This window comes from Thamnophis sirtalis, unplaced genomic scaffold (genome assembly GCF_051295495.1).
Source record: "Thamnophis sirtalis isolate CommonGarterSnake01/CBP01778 unplaced genomic scaffold, rThaSir2_p1.2 scaffold_6, whole genome shotgun sequence".
Classification (NCBI taxonomy): Eukaryota; Metazoa; Chordata; class Lepidosauria; order Squamata; family Natricidae; genus Thamnophis; species Thamnophis sirtalis.
The window spans coordinates 76,973,599-76,993,842 of NW_028261386.1; the positions used below are offsets into that span (position 1 = coordinate 76,973,599).

Below are 20,244 nucleotides of genomic sequence, written 5' to 3' on the forward strand. Positions count from 1 at the left end.
GTGCACTGTTGGAAGACCTAAAGACCAGGTTAGGGACAGACTGTCATGGATGGCACATAATCTATTTAAGGAAAATCACCTGAGCATTCACGAACTGCAATTTTAAATCCCCATCCTACCAACCCATAAACCCATGATGGCGAACCTATAGCATGCAGCACCCTCTTTGTGGGCACACAAGCTGTTGCCCTAGCTCAGCTTTGCCGTGCATGCATGTGCACCTCCCAGCTAGTCTTTGGATCTCTGTCACGCATGTGCAGGGCACGGGGCAGGGTGCACACAGGGGTTTCGCGTGTGCATGGGCGGGGGTGGGACGTATGCAGGGGGTAGCGTGTGCATTCATGGGGGGACCCATGCATGGGGCCTGCATGCACATTGCATTTTGGGGGTTCAGATGCGTGCTTTGGGCACTCAGTCTGGAAAATGTTAGCCATCACTGCCATAAACCTATATATATATTAATATACTATCCCAAAAGGATACTAGCATTTCTCCCTCCAAAAATCATCATTCTGAAAGACTCAGAATGAAAGCCTTTGCTAGAATTTTTCCTTCCAGTGTTCTAAGCCTTTCCAGAGAAATCCCTCGGCACCATGAAGGAACAAACCACAAATCTGGCAAAGATGCTACCGATTGCCACTGTTTTGGGGTTCATTCCCCTTAGGGGGTCAGGGAGATGCCCTAGGCATCCCAGACATGATAGAAGTTCCAGGCCCTCTGCTTAACAACCCATGCAGTCATTTAACAACCAAGCTGGAAGAGCCAGGATTGCTGTCATTGAGCAAAAAAGTCATGTGGTGTCTTGCTCAATGACCAAGATTCTGGGCCCCATTGTGCTCATAAGTGGAGATTGTAGTTCAATGCAGTTTAAGTACATGAATGTTTAATTAAGCAATTAAATCTATATGCCACCCACCCCACATATGTATGTATGTCAAGATATACATTTATTCAACCATCTATTTTCATTATCTCAGTGAAAAGCAAAATGTGAAAACCTGAAATTCAGGTCTTTATTGTTTCGATAAGGATAGAAATTATGACAAAGTTCCCCTGGACAGTGGAAGAACAACAATATCCTTCAATTGTTGAATATCCAAGGAAAAGGGAAAGGAAAAAGATTGTTTTCCTTAAATAAGGGATGGAGCAAATAAGGAAATAGAGGGGACTGGTTTAAGATCGTATTTTGACAAAATTACAAGTAAATAGCTTTAGATCAATGTAGTCTGTTACAATAAAAAATATCTGCCAATTATGTCTTCTGTTCAAAATTATAACACCTCCAGATAACTGCACCTGTGCAGGTAGGAAAAAGAGGCACAAGAACATGATATTGTTTGTGCTATAAATATGATGATATTTTATATTTAGCTATCGCTAGAATAATTCTTAGTTGCATCCTTTGTTCTTGCAGTAAACATACTTATCAACAAATTGTCTCTATAAAGTTTCTACTTCTAATTTCAGATGAGAAGCCTAACGCAATGTGAGACTACATCAACATCAAGTATTATTTGTCTGACAAGATCCCCAAAAGCTTTGCAGAAAATCATGAGGAAATTATTCCCTGAAGTCAGTAATTTTTGAGAGAGGCAAAATACCTGTTTAACAAAATACACATTTCTCCAATAATATTTCAGCAGCTGTCTCTTTGACAGACAAGCGCCAACCTTTACACACATCCTTTTTGGCATACTTAGAGAGGTAGCCAGCCTTATATACAGAAATATTTGCCAATATAGGAATAAATGCCAAATCTCAGAATAGAGTAAATGTGCACAATTACTGTAATTACAGCCTTGACAAGAAATCCCTCATGCTTATCAGATAAATTTTTGGAATGGTTTAGAATAAATTCCATCCAACATGGGCTGTGATGGACAGAGGGCTTGTACTACGTCTTAGTAGTGAAGCAACTCATTCCTTTTCTGAGCCTACTATCTATCATGATGATGGCAAACCTTTTCGTCACTGAGTGCACAAACCACAAACACGTGTGCATGTGTGTGCATATGCGCATGCTGGAGCAGGGGAAACCCAAAGACCAGCTGGCCGGCGGGCACATGCCTGTTTTTTGGCCATTTTTAGACTGTTTTGGTCTAAAAAGTTTTTGGGGCCATTTTCAAAAACGGCTGAAAACAGCCCAAAAAAGGCCAGGAAATGGCTCAAAAAAAAAATAGCCTAGTTTTTGGGCGTTTTCAGCTGTTGTCCAATGCTCTGGCACCCTTAAAGACCAGCATGCGAGCCAGAAACCAGAAGAACTGGCAATGGTGCACGTGCCCACAGAGAGGGCTCTGCGTGCCACCTATAGCACATGTGCCATAGGTTCACCTTCATGGATCTATCAGCTCTACAGACTGGACTGAGAGGATACATTCAACAAAATAATGCTTCCATAATTAATGATGCTGCTCACATTGCTTCTGCCATAAGCTGCTCACAGATATTAACATGCCAATTCCTGCTTGCTTTCCACTTTCTAGTTTCAGCAGTTATTTCAAATTGAAAGATTTGCTCGCAGTGGTGATGACAGTATGGACCCAGGTTTTCCAGGGGATTTTTTTCCTTCACATTCTAAATACAATGGCTTTAATGGAGCCAGCATTCAGCAGCTGCAGGACAGCTTGCCTGACACTCCCAGGATGCAGATAATGGTACTGAAATTTTCAGGGACCAGCTGCCCATCTCACAAACATGACTCTGGGCTGATAAGAAAATCTAAAACCGTAGTAAAATAAATAAAAACTGAAGACAAGAACAAACAACGTGTTGCAGCAACCAAGGAAACCAGCAACCAACCTACCTAGGCTCAAGTAAATTCCCAATCCCATGCTGGGAAATAGCCAGGTCTTAACAGTTTTCTGAAAAGCCAACACAGTTCAGAGTCAGCTAAATTTCAGGTGGTATGGTACTGCAGAAGACAACACGAAAAGGCATGGTTCCTGGGTCCCATAAGATAGTACTCTCTAATATATATGGGATCCAGAGCATACTCCTCTTATCAGATCTGATAGGACATTTACAGAAATTTTAGATAGTCTAGGTATGGTATTAATATAAGGGAAATAATTTCATTTTAAAAATTAAATTTCAATATGGATATTTTAAAAAAGTAGCAAAACTGCATCTCGTAGACCAGAGCATTTCCGTACAAAGTGATATCCTATTTAATAACTTAATTATCTGTTGATCAGGAAAGCTTGTTGAGTCCATGAATATTTGACTTAAGTTTAAGAAGGAAAATCTTAAGAAGTCAGAGTCTTTTCACTTTGGGTTGCTGAAAATCCTGTTGGGTTTATTTTAGAATCTGTAAAATTAGCTAAGTTCAAGCTTCAAGCATTTAGTGCCAGATGAGAGTGTTAACTTTTTTCTTTTGTAAAGCTTAACATGTGTTCGTAAGAGATGTTGCAACAATTAAGAAAAAAGCACAAGAGTCAATATAACGTTACACTCCCATTTTATAAACAAATATGTTTATAAACTCCCATACAGAATGGCAATTATGTAATGAGGAATGGAAACCTGTGGGCAGCTAGGGCAGATCTGCCTTTAACTAGTTTGGCACACCTTAACATACTATTTCATTATCCCAATATAGGGAAAGGTTCAGACTATCACATGTAGAGTAGCATTTCATGCAGACCAAAAGTATCAAGCTGAACAGCTCTACTCCTACTTCTTAAAAACCCAATTCAGTTGATATACTGTTGAACTAATTTTTAGGAATAACCTATCCATTTAGTAGGCTCATCCTGGAATATCTTCATGCAGGAACTAAGATTATTCTCTGTAACCTAAGTCAGAAAATGTGCTAGTCATTTCTATCCAGCTTCAAATTCCAAGCTCTTTTAAGAATGTCATAGACCTCATACAAAAAACAAACAAACCTATGGGACTCAGATGCAGAGTCACCTGTTGTACTTTTACTTGACTGAATTAAAGAAAAAAAATGAGTTTATGTCTCTCATTCAAGTACCCTGTTTCCCTGAAAATAAGACTTCCCCGGATAATAAGGTCAATCAGGCTTTTGAGCACATGCACTTAAATAAGCCCTCCCTGAAAATATTACAACACAGCAGCAGCCATGAGGTGACCATGCTTGCCGTCACCTGCACCTCAAAAATAATAAGACCTCCCAAAAAATAAGACCAAGCACTTATTTTGAGGATCAAAAGAAAATAAGACTCTGTCTTATTTTTGGGGAAACATGGTATTTATACATAATTTTATTATAAAACATTCCTTCTTGCCTTGCTGGCTTTCTTTCACACAAACATAGGGTTTTTAGTTATTTCTTATTTATAGTGCTGTAGTGGTTAAGGCACCAGGCTAGAAACCAGGAGACTATGAATTCTACTTCTGCCTTGGGTCAGTTATTCTCTCTCAGCGCTAGAAAGGAGGCAATGGCAAATTACCTTAAAAAAAAAAACCTTACCAAGGAAACTACATGGATTAATTCAAGTGATTGCCAGGAATCAACACTGACTCAGGAGCACAAAAAAAATAATAATAATGGCTTTACTTAACTCCAACTAATCATTTTAAAAATGGATGGTAGCAATCCATTTAATGAGATTATGGTAGCGATTAGGATTTATTAAACTTGTTATGTGGTCTAGGTCATACTACACCACTTTATCCTGCTGATTGTGAGGAGTAAAGGAAAATAACATACCCAAATTCTTGAGTTAACCAGATCATGGGGATTGAGATATTAGCAGAACATTTTGCTAATTGAGATAAGATTCTCTAATAGAACAAGTAATCAAGATCACAGCCTAATCACACAAAGCCTTGGACTATTTACATATCCTACCTGCTCCTGTTTGAGTCCAATTAAATATATTGTAAAGAAATTGTTTCTTCCTGGCAAATACAAAAATTGACTTCTGAAATCTATTACAGCTTTTTTAACCTGAAACTCTCTAGATACATTTGGCATGACTATATATGTGGACTATACCTGAAGTCATGGAGTAGAGCCTACTAAGATAGCTCAAGTTGTATTTTAATCATCTGTCAGTACACTTCACATACTTCCAAGTTGATGGGATAAAAGCCATATAATGGTAGCTTATAAGGTAATTTCTAAACTATAAATCATAACTTGCACATAACAAAGCACAAGAGCTTAGGGTAAAAATTGGATTGTGATTGTACTTATGATGTATGGGCCAAACTAATGCTGTTCTTATCATTAAGAGAGAATGTTGTGTATGGCACAAGTACTACAAAGACAGGCAACACAGGTTATACTTTCCCTAACTTATTAAAAATATTATTTGGAAATCCAAATTTATTGAAGTCATGATGGGCTGCACATATAAATTATTTATGAAATAATGCTTTACCTCCCGTATAACAAAACTGACAATCACAACATATTGTAACTCTCCCCCCCCCCCGGTCATGTGATTGAGATCAGGGTGTTTGACAATCAATTTGCACTTACAACTAAGGGTGAAATGCTACCGGTTTGGGCCAGTTCATTTTTACATTGTGTGTGAGTCAATTGTGCAGCTTTTGGGTTATTTCTGTGTAAAGTGTGATAGATGGTTTTTGAGCTCTCTGTGACTCTGTGAGATTCCTGATTGTTGCAGGGGCCATTTTGTGTGAAGTCCAGCTGCTTTTACATTGTGAGTCAGTTGTGCAGCCACGCCCACCGGTCACATGACTGCCAAGTCACACCCACAGAATCAATAGGGAAAATTGTTGAATTTCATCACTGCTTACAACCAGTTCCCCACTGCCACATGTTCATATGATCACCACTGGCAATCTTCTCTGCCAGAGTCCCCAAAATGGAAAAGCCAGCAAGGAAGTTTGAAAGTTGTTGCTACCTGCCAAAAGGACTCCATTTCATCTCTGCAGGCTGGTTGGAAGAGTGGCTTGCTGATGGATTTCAGCTCCGTGCGGAGTTCAAACCCTCACTCTCAAAGAACTGCAAGCTGGAAGGTTTCAGTTCTACGAGGAACTCAAATCCTCCAGCAAGCAGCCTTTTCACTCTCTCTCTCAAAAAAAGCCTGCTAGTAGGCAGGCAGCTGCTTTATTCTGGCTACATAACAACCTGGGATATACCGTAACTTAACCACCACAAAAGGGAGTGCCAGAATTATGGTAGTTGAATGAAGTGGCCATTTTGGCATCTTGCTTAACAACCGTTTCACTCAACAACCAAAATTCCTATCCCAGTTGTGGTCATAAGGACCTATAGTCCTTTCCTTTTCTCGTATCCTGCCTTTCATTTCTTTATTACTTACTACTTTAGGGCATTTCATGTCATGCCACTTAACCCAAAAGAAAATGTGAAGAATATTTATATGTAAAAATTTTAAACTGATTTAAAACAAGACTTCTGCATTTTTATTTTTAAAAAAACCAGAAGCTGAACAGATGGCATTTAACATTTTTAATCCACGGAGCAGAAAAGCTTTTAGACTTACCTACTGAGAAATATAAATTATTTTTTAGGTCATGGGCACAAATGGCACTGGATCCCGCACAATCTCTTACACCACCACAGGGATTTATTTTATAATGCACTTTATCAAGATCAACAGCTTCCCATGTATAACTGGGAAAAAAAGGAGAGAAAGTATTATTGTTATGTTTCAACAAACTCCACAAATAACTGTTTTAACCCAAATTACTATGCTCAAATATATCTTCATCCATCCATTTTTTTCATCCGTACTGATCTGCTCCTTGTTAATACCATGTTAATGTATTAATTCTGTTAGTATTTTAATTAACATAAAGTCTATGTACACTTTAAAAGTATTAATGAAATAATATAATTTTATTATTCATAATCATCCTAATGATAAAAACAAAAAGGAGGAATCTGGAAAATTATGTTATGAAGCTAAATCCTCCAAAGCCACTGCAATTGATAGTTTGAAGCTTAAACATTCTGAGGTGTCATATATACAAGGCAAAATATTTTATTTTTAATTTTATAGTCATACAAAACTAATGTCATAGAGTTGACAGCAATTTTCTATTCTTTTACAAGAAGACATTTAAGATTCTTAAATTTGCATAAAAGTGGAGTATCTTCAGCATCTTTAAAAGTTAGTGACTAAGAAATCAGAGTTAATTCTTCCAAACTGTTAGTAATAGGGTTAGAAGAAGTTACAGCATTTGAACTAGATAATTTACATAACAAATATTTAAACTGCATAAATTGCCAAGGTAGTAAATAAAACATTTTAGTTTTATGAAGTTTTAAAATATAAACAATTTTAAAGAACTGAGAATTGAAAGCCAATTCCTTTCCTTGAAAGGCATTCCTAGAATTAAATACTTAATAAAGGAAATACAGCTTGGTAAAAGTGATCTTTTTAAAAAAAAAACACATTTCAAGTTTTGAGCCAATGAAAACAAAGGTAAGAATTCATTTTCCCTTCTCAATGATTAGTTATCTATTACTGAAAAAAGCATCTTAATTATGAAGTGCAAATCAGACAAAATTAGAATTTAAAACAGAGGAACACAGTAAATTGATGTCATTTGGCTAAATTCACATCATGCATTAATTATGATTGTTTAATAATGGTTTAAAAACTAGAGTAACTGAGTTCACATATAGCAAGAAAGCCATACAGATACAAACTGCATTTTGATTCACCACAAGGTACACATCATGCCATTGCAACACATCATTTTCCATCTACAGCAAGGGTAGAATCCGGAAAGGAGATCTAAATCTTCACCTAATTTCTAATTAATCAACAAAGATTTTTAAGTTCCAAGTGCTTGACAAAAAAAGAGGTATCCCTTTATTACCTTCATAGAAACAGCTACCAAACTCAAGAGGAAAAAAGAAGCAAATAATTTGCACGAAAGCACCAGTGAAAACTAATTTTAGTGCTGGTCATGTGCTCTTTTTCTTCAAATCCTTGTTTACTTTTCAGAACATAAATTTTATGCTTGGTGAATATTAGTAATTGCAATGAAAAAGCTACAAACCTAAAAATTGAACATCCTAATTTAGCATTTTAGAAAAAAAATGCATCATCTGAAGACACTAGATATTAAACATGCAAAGATCATAAAACACAAGTTTCATTTTAAAGACATTTGTCTACGATTCCTTGAGTAGACTTTTCACTAATTTTTTATATTTTAAAAAACTTTTATTACTAAGCTAACTTACAATTATGTCTGACTCCTAAATATATATAGAAGTATCAGATGATAGTGAACTGGGGGGAAAAGTGTCAACAAACCTAGGTATAATCATTAACTAAGAAACTATTACATGCCTTTATTTTAAAATGCTAATTAAGCGTGTTTTCAAGAATGTTTTTTCACTGCAAATAGTTATTGAAATGTCTTCTCAAAATATATTTCTTTAATATTGATTTAGCTGTCATATGGTTAGGCATGAACTTTCCATAATATCTGCAAATGATTCAGCTATAGGCCTAGACAGCTAACTAGATGAATCACAACCACAAAAAGTGATTCAAACATTTGAGCTAACTGCTGTGTACTATACTGTATATAAAACTTTTCTGAGCTTTGTTCCCAGTCATGTGACTGTCAGTCAACCAGGATGTCTTAAAGTACACAAAGGCAGACAGAAGCAATTGTTTAATATCACAAAATATGGTCTTTCTGTCCTCACTGAGATTACCCTTTTAACACAAATTATTCTATTTTTATAGCATGACAAGATTATAACCTATCCATAAAAGCTAAGGACATGGTCAGACAAATGGGGCTTTTTTACAGGTAGCCAACATGACCAAGATTGGGACTAGAATCTTGGTTGTTGAGCGAAGCAGTCGTTAAATAAGATGCCTACATGACCACTTTGTTTAATGACTGCAATCTCAGCTCTTTCCATCCTTAAGTAGATGGAATAAAAGAACTGCCTGCCAAAGGACGAGATTGGGGAGGAACATGGACCAGTCCTGGAGTCTGGGGAAGGCTCGGGTGAGGGCTCTGTGGCAGACAGAGGGCCAGGGCCGTATGTCAGTTATCAGTTGCCTTTGGAGTCAAACATCAGTGAGGCAGATGAACAGCTGAGAGCCTATTCCCAGTGTGCACATGCTGAGTTGCCAGACAAAGGGAATAGCTAAAGAACAGGGGTCGACTTGGGAATAAGGCCACAGGTGGACGATGAATGGCCCCTCCCAAAGGAAATAAAAGAGGAGCATAGGGGGGGGGGCATTTGCAGGAGATAATTAGTTCACTTAATTGGCTTGTGACTTTCCAAGACTCCTTGCCAGGTTTTGCAGACATTGGCCTTTCAGCTCTCCAAGCCAGATAAAGTCTGTGACTGTAAATCCTCCCTTGAAAGATGATTCACATCATTGGATGTGAATGAGCAGCATTCACAGTAAAAAGGGGTTTTTTGTGGGGACAAGGAGTTTCCCATTCTCTCCCTGCGTTTTGTTTCTGCAGCCAGACAAAGTCAATGGGGAGGTTGGCATGGGAAATTGAAAGCTGCCAATACCTACCAAAGGATTTCCCCTCCCTTTACACATTGTCCATATATTCCCCAGGCATTAAAGGGAGGGGAAATCCATTGGTAGGTGGTGGCATCTTTCAGCTTCCCCTGCCAACCTCCCCATTTGTCGGGCTGCAAAAACAAAGTGCAGGGAAGGAATTGGAACTCCTTTTCTGGGCTGACTTTCTTGGGAAGCCAGTAGAGAAGTTTGCGAGTGGTGATCAAATAATTATGAGGTGCTTGGCAACTGGTCTTAAGCATGAACAGGTTGCCAAGCAGCCAGATCATAATCACATGACTGGGAGGAGTGGCAAGATACTTTACAATGACTGAAAGTGCTTTACATACAATAAAGCCTTTCTTTCCAAGTTGTAACTTCAAACAGTAATTAAATGACTGATCAGGTAAGTCAAGGACTACCTGTAATTAAGTATTACTGTTTACTTATTTATTTGCAGTGCTTCTATGGCGCTTTAACAAAAATATTAAACATATTTAACTGTATTGGAACAGATATTTAATTACCCCATTTTGATCACTGTGTTACATAAAAACATATTTGTCAGGTATTCTATGAATGAGAAGTGACAATAAGTAAACTCTTGTATCTTCCAAGGGTAGATTTTAATCTCTGATCTCATACTGCTTGCCTGTAACTGTTATCCTGAGCTCTGAATGCCTTTTCAGGGTATGCATAGCCCCCCTGTCCGCTCTGTAGTTCTAATCTCAGGAGAATGTTTTCCTTGAGTTTGCCATGCAATGTTTACAAGGTACTAAAACACTTTTAAAAGTTCTCAAAACTATAAAGATTTTTTAACTTCCCTTCCTGCTCAGAACAAAGATAGGTTTGTCAAGTTTATGAAAGAAACATAACACTTTGGCAACACCACCAAGCAAAAAGCCGCGCCACCACCAGCGCAGACGCCGGCCTTTCAATCGATAATCTCGGCACTCCTCGCCTTGGCACGTGGATGGATGAGCACTGGGACGGCTTAGTAAGGTCTGGCTGGCGGTATGGAGGAGGAAGGCGCTGAGCACAAACTATGAAAGCCCGGCAGCATGGAGGCCTTCAGCCGGCTCGCGAGCACCTGAAAGTAGGGGGTCATCTTATAAACCCAGTTGTCTTATACAGCGGAATATACAGTAGTTGGTGTGAATCAGGCTTAGCATTGTGCATGAAACCAGAAGCTGAGATTTTGAAATCATACTTCAATAGCATATTTTCACCAACCACAAACAAGTTATATCACTACTGTAATGAACTCAACAGATGAAATCTTAATTTTTTTAAAGTGGTATATTTATTTCTTGCCAAATCCAATCAATTGCTTGATGATGGAAGGTTGCAGAAATTCATTTTGCTATTCTGGGGGGTAATAGTACCAGGAAGATTGATTGCCCCCCCCCATTAATGTTATATAAATACAGAACATAAAATTTAATTTTAAAGTCATAATTACCATCTTGAAAAATCATTACATGTATTAATTAAGCAATTATTCAGTTATTACACAGCCTTCCAAGGTAGTTGAGCCAATCTATTATTCCTTTTAAATATATTTTATTCAATTTTCACATTCCATTTGCAATCATTTATATACAGGGTATTCACTATAAGAAAAGAGAAAAAAAAAAGAAAAAGGGAATAAAACGAACAGAAAAAGGAAACACAACTCATCATTCACAACCCCACCTAACCCTTCCATCCTCCATACACCCCATCTACCCCCTCCAACTTTCCTTTCTCCCTCTAACACTCCCCTCCTACTTCCCTTTCCCCTCAAACCTTCCTTCTCCCCTTACTCCCCAGACACCCTCCTTACACCCTTACTCCTTACATTCCCCCTACTCCTTCCTTACTCCTCCCTCTTCCTTCCCTCTACCTCCCTCCTTGGTGTATGCCTTTATTCGAGTGTTGTTGGATCTGATAAAGGTAAGATGAACCAAGGGAAAAAAAAGAAATAAAAAAAACAAAAAAAAACAAAAACAAAAAAAAACCACCGTATATAAATACATTCTTGTTCTTTTTAAGGCTATGTTAACACCCCCCCACCCCACCCCCCACAAATCCCCATCCCTAATCCTCCCGACTTCCCAGGGCCCACACCTGGCGCTACCTTCTGTCTAAAATATCTTGTGTACATATGGATTAAAAAGTAAAAGTAATATATCAAAAGAAAAAAAAAAACAGAGAAAAAAGAAAAGGAAAAAAAAAAAAAGGAAACCACTCTTTGTGTTGATCTCAGCCCCCCATCTTTATCTATGTTTAAATAGTATAAATCCTTCTATCTATATTTTATTCTCGTCTCTTACTTCTTTGCTATTTACCCCAACCTTCTGTAGGTTCTCCCGTTCCTTTTCCTTAACCTCATGATCCCTTCCGATAAAATTTAAGCAGCGTGGTTCATACCATATATTCAAATATAACTTTACAGACAAGTAATCAAACTTTCCCTTCTAGTAAAATTTACACAGCATGAATCATCTTTCTTTAAAGCAGCGTAAATCAACTATTACTTTACACAGAAATCAATTTCTATCTTAAGATAATTCCAACCAACTTCCTCTTCAAATAGGATTTAAATAACGTAATTCATTCCACATGCATTTTACCCTTTTCCCTTACTTGTCTGATATTTTTCCCTTCAAGTAAAAGTTAAATAGCATGGGTCATTCCACATATTCGAATAATACTTTCAGCAAAAGTCAGTTAACCTTCTATTTTAAAATAGTCCCTTCTAACAAGGTTTAAGCAACATAAATCATTCAGCATTCTTTTTACACATTATCTTAAAATAATCCCAACCGACTTTCTGTTCTAATAAGCTTTAAACAACATAAGTTTTACCCTCATCCCTTGCTTGTCTGATGTTTACCACAAATAACGTAGTTCCTTCCACATGCATTTTACCCTCATCCCTTACTTGTCTGATATTTACCACTATCAAATTTATACTAGCATTTGTTTAAAATGTAATTCAGAGCAATTTATAAAATAATACTTTCAGCAAGAATCAGTTATCCTTCTATTTTAAAGTAGTCCCTTCTAACAAAATTTAAACACCCTAAATCATTCCGCATTCTTTTTACACTTATCTTAAGATGATCCCAACCGGCTTTCTGTTCTGATAAGCTTTAAACAACGTCAATTTTACCCTCATCCCTTACTTATCTGATGTTTACCACTATCAAATTTATGCTAACGTTAATTTAAAATCTAGCTCAAAGTAGTTTCACCCAGCTTTCCCTTCTGATAAAAATTAGTCCGCTTTTTCTACCGGGGAGAGGTCTCAAGCCCCCATTCAGTCCTCAAGCATTTTGAAATGTCTAAATTCTCGATCTCCGTTTTTCTACTTCTCCGAGGGAGGAGGGGCTACCCCCTCCATCTTGCAACCACATGGCCAACCGCTCGGCTTCTCCTTCCGCTTGTCTCTCCACTCTTCCAAACGCGTCAGGAAGTCCCGCCTTCAGAATCCTACAATAGAAATCTTGAGCCTCCGAAACAGAGTTAAGACGAAATCTTTGATTCTCAAATGTAACTGTGATACCGGCAGGGGCCTCCCATCTGTATCGAATCTGTTGGCTCCTAAGCTCCTTAGTTAAAAAGGCGTAATCCCTTCTTGCTGTCAGCATCTGAGAAGGAATATCTTTAAAAACAATCAGGTCTTGGCCTTCAACTCGGAGCCTGTTATTATGAAATTTTTGCACGATCGCATTTCTAGATTCTTTTGTAGAGAAATGTATAATTATGTCCCTCGGGAGCTGTCGCTGTTCCGCTATCAATGAGTTCTGGCGATAGATTTTCCGAATCTGCCAATCAAAGTTAAGTCCCGGGCTTCCCAGCGCATGGCTGAAGGCTTCAGCAAAGGTTTGTTTCAAATTCTCTTGCTCCTTTTCACGGAATCCCCTGACCCTTATCGCAGATGCCTTCCTATTAAAATTTATCACCATAAGCTGTTTCTCATTGTCTCTAATTTTCTGTTGTAAAATTTCAATATTGGTAGTCAAATTTAAGTTAGCCTTCTCCAGACTTTCCAATTTGTTCTCTATTTCAGCAGAATAATCTGACAGGGCAGACACAGCTGCAAACGTATTCGCCTTCATTTGATTAACTTTAGATTTTAAATCATCATATAATTCCAATACAAATTCCCTGATTTCTGTCTTAAAAGCGTTAAGCATTTTAAGGAGATATTCCTGTGTTAAAAGTTCCCCAGCAGAAGGCACAGGAGACAAAGGCTGTGTTTCTTTAAATTCTTTTGTAGCAAGACGCTTCCTTGACTTGGGTGGCATAATAAATAAGCAAGTAAGCAGAGCTTCGCTCCCCTCTATTTCCAAAAAAGAAAAATTTATTTTGTTAAGGAGCAGTCTGCAGGGAGATAACACCGGCTAAGTACATCAATCATCCACGGAGAGAAATCGCCATTTTGAGGTCTATTTAGACAAAGAAGTCTCTAAGACGAATGGTGCTGGTATTTACGATAGTAATAAAAACATAAATCTCACAGGGGTGGGACCCGCCCGTATCAATTCTAGCTTGAAAAAACTTTGTCTTGTCCTGGGGGGGGGGGCTAGCCTGTCTGGGGCTGCCCAAAAAAAAAAGGCAGCTGAGAAGAAATGGCTGGAGATAAAAGCTCCGCTTCGGCCGAATCTAATCTCTTTCCACAGCCATAAAAGAAAAAAGGCTGTGGCTTACGATTAGATCCTAACCTACGGGGCTATCCTCCCTGCCCCTTTCTTAGCCAAAAAGGGGTGCTATCTATGATCTTATTTAGATATACAGACCAGATCTCTGAGGAGCTCGGTGGAGCCCTCCTCGGCAACAGGCCACGCCCCCCTGGAATGAGCCAATCTATTATTGAGGCATCAATAGACAGGGTCTTATTTTCTTTTGATCCCTGAAATAAGCACTTGGTCTTATTTTTGGGGAGGTCTTATTATTATTCAGTCAAATAAGGCATGCTTAATTGAACTAAGATTTAAACGTGACATTTGTCAAATTTTTGTCACACTAGCTGAGTTTCATTTCATTGTAAATTTCATTTCAAAAAATTAAATTTGACAATCAAATATATGTTGAAATTTACATGCCATAATTACGATGGGAAAAATTGGTTATTAGTGTAAGTATAATGGCCTTTTAATTACAGGCAATTATGTGACTCATCCTCTCACTGGTGGAGCCACTTGTGGCACAACGCCACAAGGCTTGTTGTACAGTGGAGCCGCTCTCATCAAAACGCTGCAAGGTTCATTGGGCTGATGGAGCCATTTGTGTTAGAATGCCAGAAGGCTGGTGGTGCTGGTGGAGCCGCTCACAGCTGGACGATGCATTGTGTGTTGTGCCATTGCATGCATGAGCAGCAGCACCAGCGAGATGAGCCTTGCGACGTTCTGCCACAAGTGGCTCCACTGGCATGATGACCCTCGTTATGCTGGTGGAGCCACTCACAGCAAAATGATACTAAGCAGGATTAATTGAGCTCTTACTCTCCCTGTTCTTAATGCAATTCTATATACTTTAGGAAACAGGTTATCCTATATATACGTATTCATATATATACTCCAACAGCTACAACATCTGAAACTTATTTTCTGTGCTTGAAAATTAACCACATTCAAGCGTTCAAGTAATACCAGTACTTTAGTTTAGCCTGGAAAGTTAGAAAAATATCCCAGAAAAAGGCAAACCTCTGTAGTGCTGCTAAGAATATTAATGGATACTTCCATGAAAACTTCACTAAGACTTGAAATCAACCTGAAGATCTTTGTTTTCCCTTCCCATCTCTATAAAGAAACTGCATATAATGTATTTGGAATATAAATCTCACAAAACTCTGTAGTATGTAGATCATTATTTGTTCTTTTTACAACTCTGTTATTCCTTAATTCAGGGTAGAGTTGGGCAACTGAATGCTGCTGAGTATTCACTAGCTGGATGCCCTTCCTGACACCTACATGGAGTTTGCAGTAGACGTTTTCTCTTTGCACCCCAAGAGAGAAACATCTGCTGTTCCCTAGGAATGAACTCTCAACCTTGTGAATGGGAGGTGAGCATCTTTACCACTAGGTTACCACACTGCTGAGATCTTAACTTGATGAATAAGTAATAAGTATAATTCTGCAACAAATAGTGATAAAATGAGAAAAAATTGTTGGGAAATTCTAACTTAAGAGTAGGTCAGAAAATAGGCTTCTGTTTTTATGAGCAAATTAAGACATTGGGCAATTGCTCTGTGAAATATAAACACTGCCGATGTCTAATAATGACAAACCAACAAAACTAGGCTTTTCCCCCACTGAAACACTTACGAATCATGACAAAATAATACACAGCTAACAGGATATCATTTTGCATGAACTTAATTTGCATTAGATTAATGTAACCTTTAATTTAAAAATAATAATTGTAGAGAGATTATGGTAAAAGAGAATTGGATAGGATTTTTGCTGTTTTTAATTCTGCTTACCGTGTTTCCCTGAAAATAAGACATGGCCGGATAATAAGGCCATGCCACATTTTTCTGGTGGGCAAAAATATAACTCCTCCCCCGCAAATAAGACCCCTGGACAACCCCCCACCTCCGGCCAGGCAAAGTGCCACTCACCAATCTAGCGGTATCCCGAAGATGCCAAGCCGCGGGAACTGGGTGGCAGGCAAAGGTGATCGCATTGCTTGGCGCCTTCAGGATACTGCTAGCCTGGTGAGCAGCACTGTGCCAAGCTGAAGAGGGGGGTTGCCAGGAGGCTGCTCTCTTGCGAGTGGGCTCCCAAAGAGCCAGGCACAGCGAATGGCTGTGTTATGCTGTCGCAGCAGTGCAACACAACAGCCATGAAGTGACCATGCTCACGAGTAGCCACCTGGAAAAAACCCTTTCCAGCTGGGCATAGCTCCAGGCTTGGCGCCTTCAAAATGCCAGTGAATGGAGCTCTGCACAGCTGGAGAGGGGGGTTGCGCAAGCAGATGTTCCACTCTCGCTCAAGCGCCTCCCAGCCTCACAATATCCTGGCCCAGCTCTCTTCGCAGAACCAGAGCACCTCCGCTGCCGCTGCCAGCCCAGCATGGCTTTTTCAGCAGCTTCCAAACTGAGTCTTTTGTCAGTGGATGCTCTGGGCGTACACTCTATGGTTGTACGCTCTGCAGGCAGTTGGTCGACAACCATAGAGCATACGCCCAGAGCAGCCACTGCCAGAAGACTCGACTTGGAAGCCGCCGAAAAAGCCATGCTGGGATGGCAGCGGTGGAGGCAGCAGAGGTGCTCTCGCTCTGTAGGGAGAGCTGGACCAGGGCATCGTGAGGCTGGGAGGAGCGCAAGCAGAACAGCCACTCGCGCAACCTCCCTCTCCAGTCGTCCAGAGTGCCATTCACTAGCATTTCGAAGGCGCCAAGCAATGGGAGCCGGGCACCGGAGAACAGGCGCTCCCACAGCTTGGTGATACCCCAAGTCAGTGAATGGCGCTTTGCCTGGCTGGAAAGGGGGTTTGCCGGGTAGCTGCTCGTGAGCATAGTCACTTCATGGCTGTTGTGTTGCACTGCTGCGACAGCACAACACAGCCATTCGCCCATGAGGCTGTGCCCAGCTCTTTGGGAGCCCGCTTGCAAGAGAGCAGCCACCCGGCAACCCCAAAACAATAAACCCTCCCTTCATAATAAGGCCCAAGCCATATTTTGTGGGTAAAAAGAAAATAAGACCCTGTCTTATTTTCGGGGAAACACGGTAATTATATGCTATTCAGAACCAATTGAAAGTGATAAATAAAACAATGAGCTAATTAGTTTCTAATGCTAATAACTGATTAGCTGAAATAACTTCACTGGAAAGGCAATAGTTAGGTTCTTCAAAGTTGGAGATTCCAGGTGGTTTACATGAACTTGTTATAAAGGAGTCCCAAATATTTTTGTAAAAAATTGAAATATATATTTCATTTTAGTCATGAAAGGAATCATACAAAATCTTATAGCACTTATAAAAAAAACAATTCGTCTGCTGACATTGGTGCCTTAAGATATTGCTCTGAGGGGAGAAATAATTCACAATTAAATGCTGCATTCAGAGAAAGTGAAAATGAAGAAACCCAAAAGTCCAGGTTGCATTTACTAGTGGTGCAGTCTTTATAAGTTTTTAACTGTGATAAATTAAGTGCTTCATTTACACCTCCTCATATATGAAATAAATCAAACACAACATACATTTCCAGTGTTCTTCTATACAATGGGTATAATTCCTTTGGACTATACTACTAAGGAAGCAGAGATTTAATATTAATCTGAGGACCCAGATTGTTGGGGGGCAATATCCTGACTCTGTAAACCACTCAGAGAGGGCTATAAAAGCACTGTGAGGCTGTATATAAGATAGCTATTAAAATAGCTATTGCTATTATTTGTTCTTCAAGCTTACATAGCATATCAAAATAGCAGACAGAGGTGACAAACAAATGCTAAGGTTATGTCTGCTGAATGTACTAGTATGCAGCGTGTAAAGTAGGTATATTCTAAACTAACCAGAGTCTGGAATTGTGCCTTCCAGAAAAAAATTGTGGCTCAGTAGGAGAGTGCATGTAATAGATTCTTAGCATCATCAGGAAAAGTTGAGAAAATTTCCTGCCTGTCACTCTGAAGAACTGTTGCTCCTTTTAATGGACTATTTAAGCTATATAGTCAAAATATGGTGTACTGTAGTACAAAGTAGCTTCAGATAACCTTTCACCTTAATATAACAGATAATGGTCCCCTACTTACATACACCTGGTTCACATATCATGCTGAATTATGTGGTTTTTAATGTTTATCACATGGTTCATTTAGCATGTTATAAAAACCCAGCTGACCTATGTATTAAATTGGTTAAACTAACTATAACTGAACATACAGTATTGCATAAACTCAGCAAAACACACTGAACTAGAGGCCATTCATCAGCAACCCAAGAAGTCCCAGCAGAAGGTTTTTAGAACCAGTTCATTCTCCTGTGCAAAAGGTACTTTCTTTCACCCCAATTTCTTTTCTTTTGCCTAACTTGGGAAAGGAACAGGTTTTTCTTGCTGTTTAGGTTCACAACAACCCCTATATTTAAAGGCTTTTCAACAACCAGTACAAAACGTTTAGGTCCTGTTTGTCAGTACGCTTACAGAGGAAACCTGAACAAAGAAATTAATTACATTCTGCAGTAGCGTTTAATACACAAACATGGGTTAAGCTTAGGAATTTTGTGCAGGGAAAGTTTAGGAGACGGCACAATTTAAACAAATGACAGCAGCTGTTACCCCTTCAGTGAAGGTCATTAAAATTACTGCCTCCAGAACTAGTATTTTAATATAGCAAATGACATACAGCAAGCTTTTCGGAGAAACCAAGTTGAACAAGGTGATGATGAAATACCAACTTTGTTTGGTTACTGTAAAAGGTCGCTGTTTCAATCGCAGTTCCTCTTAATTTAATCATGGGTAAATAGGAGGAAGCGTAAAAAGGCACTTGGGAACCTAAAATGCGAAAGCACTCTTAAGGAAGTCATGCAAATGCGTATTTAAGCTTCAACATGTCCACACTGCCTGCCAAAGAGAAAACGATTGGAGAACCCGGCCACAACCCGGGATAAATTCCTTCGCAAACCATCCCTTCCCACAAAGGTCTCGCGGAACTGCAGCTGTCCCAAAGCAACGAGCGGAGTTCCCGGAGGGCTGGGCGCTTACTTGCATAGAATCTGGTAACTGAAGGCGTCCTGGGCCGCTAAGGTGGTGGAGGGGAATCCCTTCTGGGCCGGGAGGAGAAGCAAGAAGAGGGCAGCCAGCCAGCGGAGCCGGAGGACAGCAGCTCCGCACGCTGCGGCGAACGCGACGACGCGTCCCATGGCAGGCCGAGGGAAAGCTCCGCGAAGGTTACTCGGCTAACATGAGCGAGCAGAAAAGCAAGAAAGCGCACTGGCGGAAGAGTCATGTGACTCCCTCTCTCCCTCGCCCTCCCTCCGCGCAGCGCCAGTCACCTGACAGACCCGGAGCCTGTCACGTGCTGGTAGTCATGTGAGATGAGGCGTGAGGGTGACGGAAGCGGGGGCGGGAATGGAGACAGGTGGCGTAATCAGGGAAGGGACGCCTGTTCGTGCTTCTCGAATGGGCCCTCGGGCTCCCTCGCCTGGGCGTGGTTTTGGTTGGCGCGGGTTAGAAGGGAAAGTCTCCCGCCCGGTTGCCTCGCCTGGGAAGGGCTTGTTGATGCCTGTAAGACGGATGTCTCTTGACAGTGGAAACAAGAAAGACTTAGACTTAGACCTTACTTAGAATAACTTTACTGTCTCTTTAAATGTACACCAGTTGGCATGCATTGAAATGAAATTTCGATATATACCTGGCAGAAATACTTTGAAACCTCCTCCCAAAGGGGGAGCAATAAAAACAAACCATAAAGTTGGTGTGTGGGATCTCTATTAATGCTTTGAGCTCTAAGCACTTAGCACTTATAAGCTGTATCTCCAATAATGGGAAGCGAGCTTCCTATCATCTTTTTGACTGTCCTTCCCATTCTCTGTATGGACTTTCTACCTGAGGCACTGCTGCCATCAAACCAAACTGATTGCGGTTTGTTAAAACGCTCTCAATTGTGCGTCTATAAAAAGTGGCCATGACAGAAGGAGAAAGATGTGCTCGCCTCATCCGACACAGGAAGTGCAGATGTTTGCACAAAAGATGCATGAAGGAGCGAGCCGCAGGCTTAAAGAGAGATTCAGCTCTGTGGGGAAGCCATTGCTCCAGAGAGCGGTGTCCTTTACCTCGGTTCTGTTGATAATTTG

At 39.8% G+C, this 20,244-nt stretch overlaps 1 protein-coding gene across 2 annotated transcripts in view; it reads right to left on the reverse strand.

The window, feature by feature from the left end:
• IGF2R (insulin like growth factor 2 receptor) overlaps positions 1 to 19,415 on the reverse strand; it is an 85,564-nt gene extending 66,149 nt beyond the window's left edge. For both annotated transcript variants that reach the window (XM_087718224.1, XM_087718223.1), the window contains exons 1-2: positions 19,154 to 19,415; positions 6,444 to 6,574 (exon numbers count right to left, since the gene is read on the reverse strand). In XM_087718224.1, coding sequence (XP_087574350.1) covers positions 6,444 to 6,574; positions 19,154 to 19,311 — 289 coding nt within the window. In that variant the 5' untranslated portion in view covers positions 19,312 to 19,415. The remainder of the gene's footprint in view (positions 1 to 6,443; positions 6,575 to 19,153) is intronic.
• Between the last annotated feature and the right edge of the window lie 829 nt (positions 19,416 to 20,244).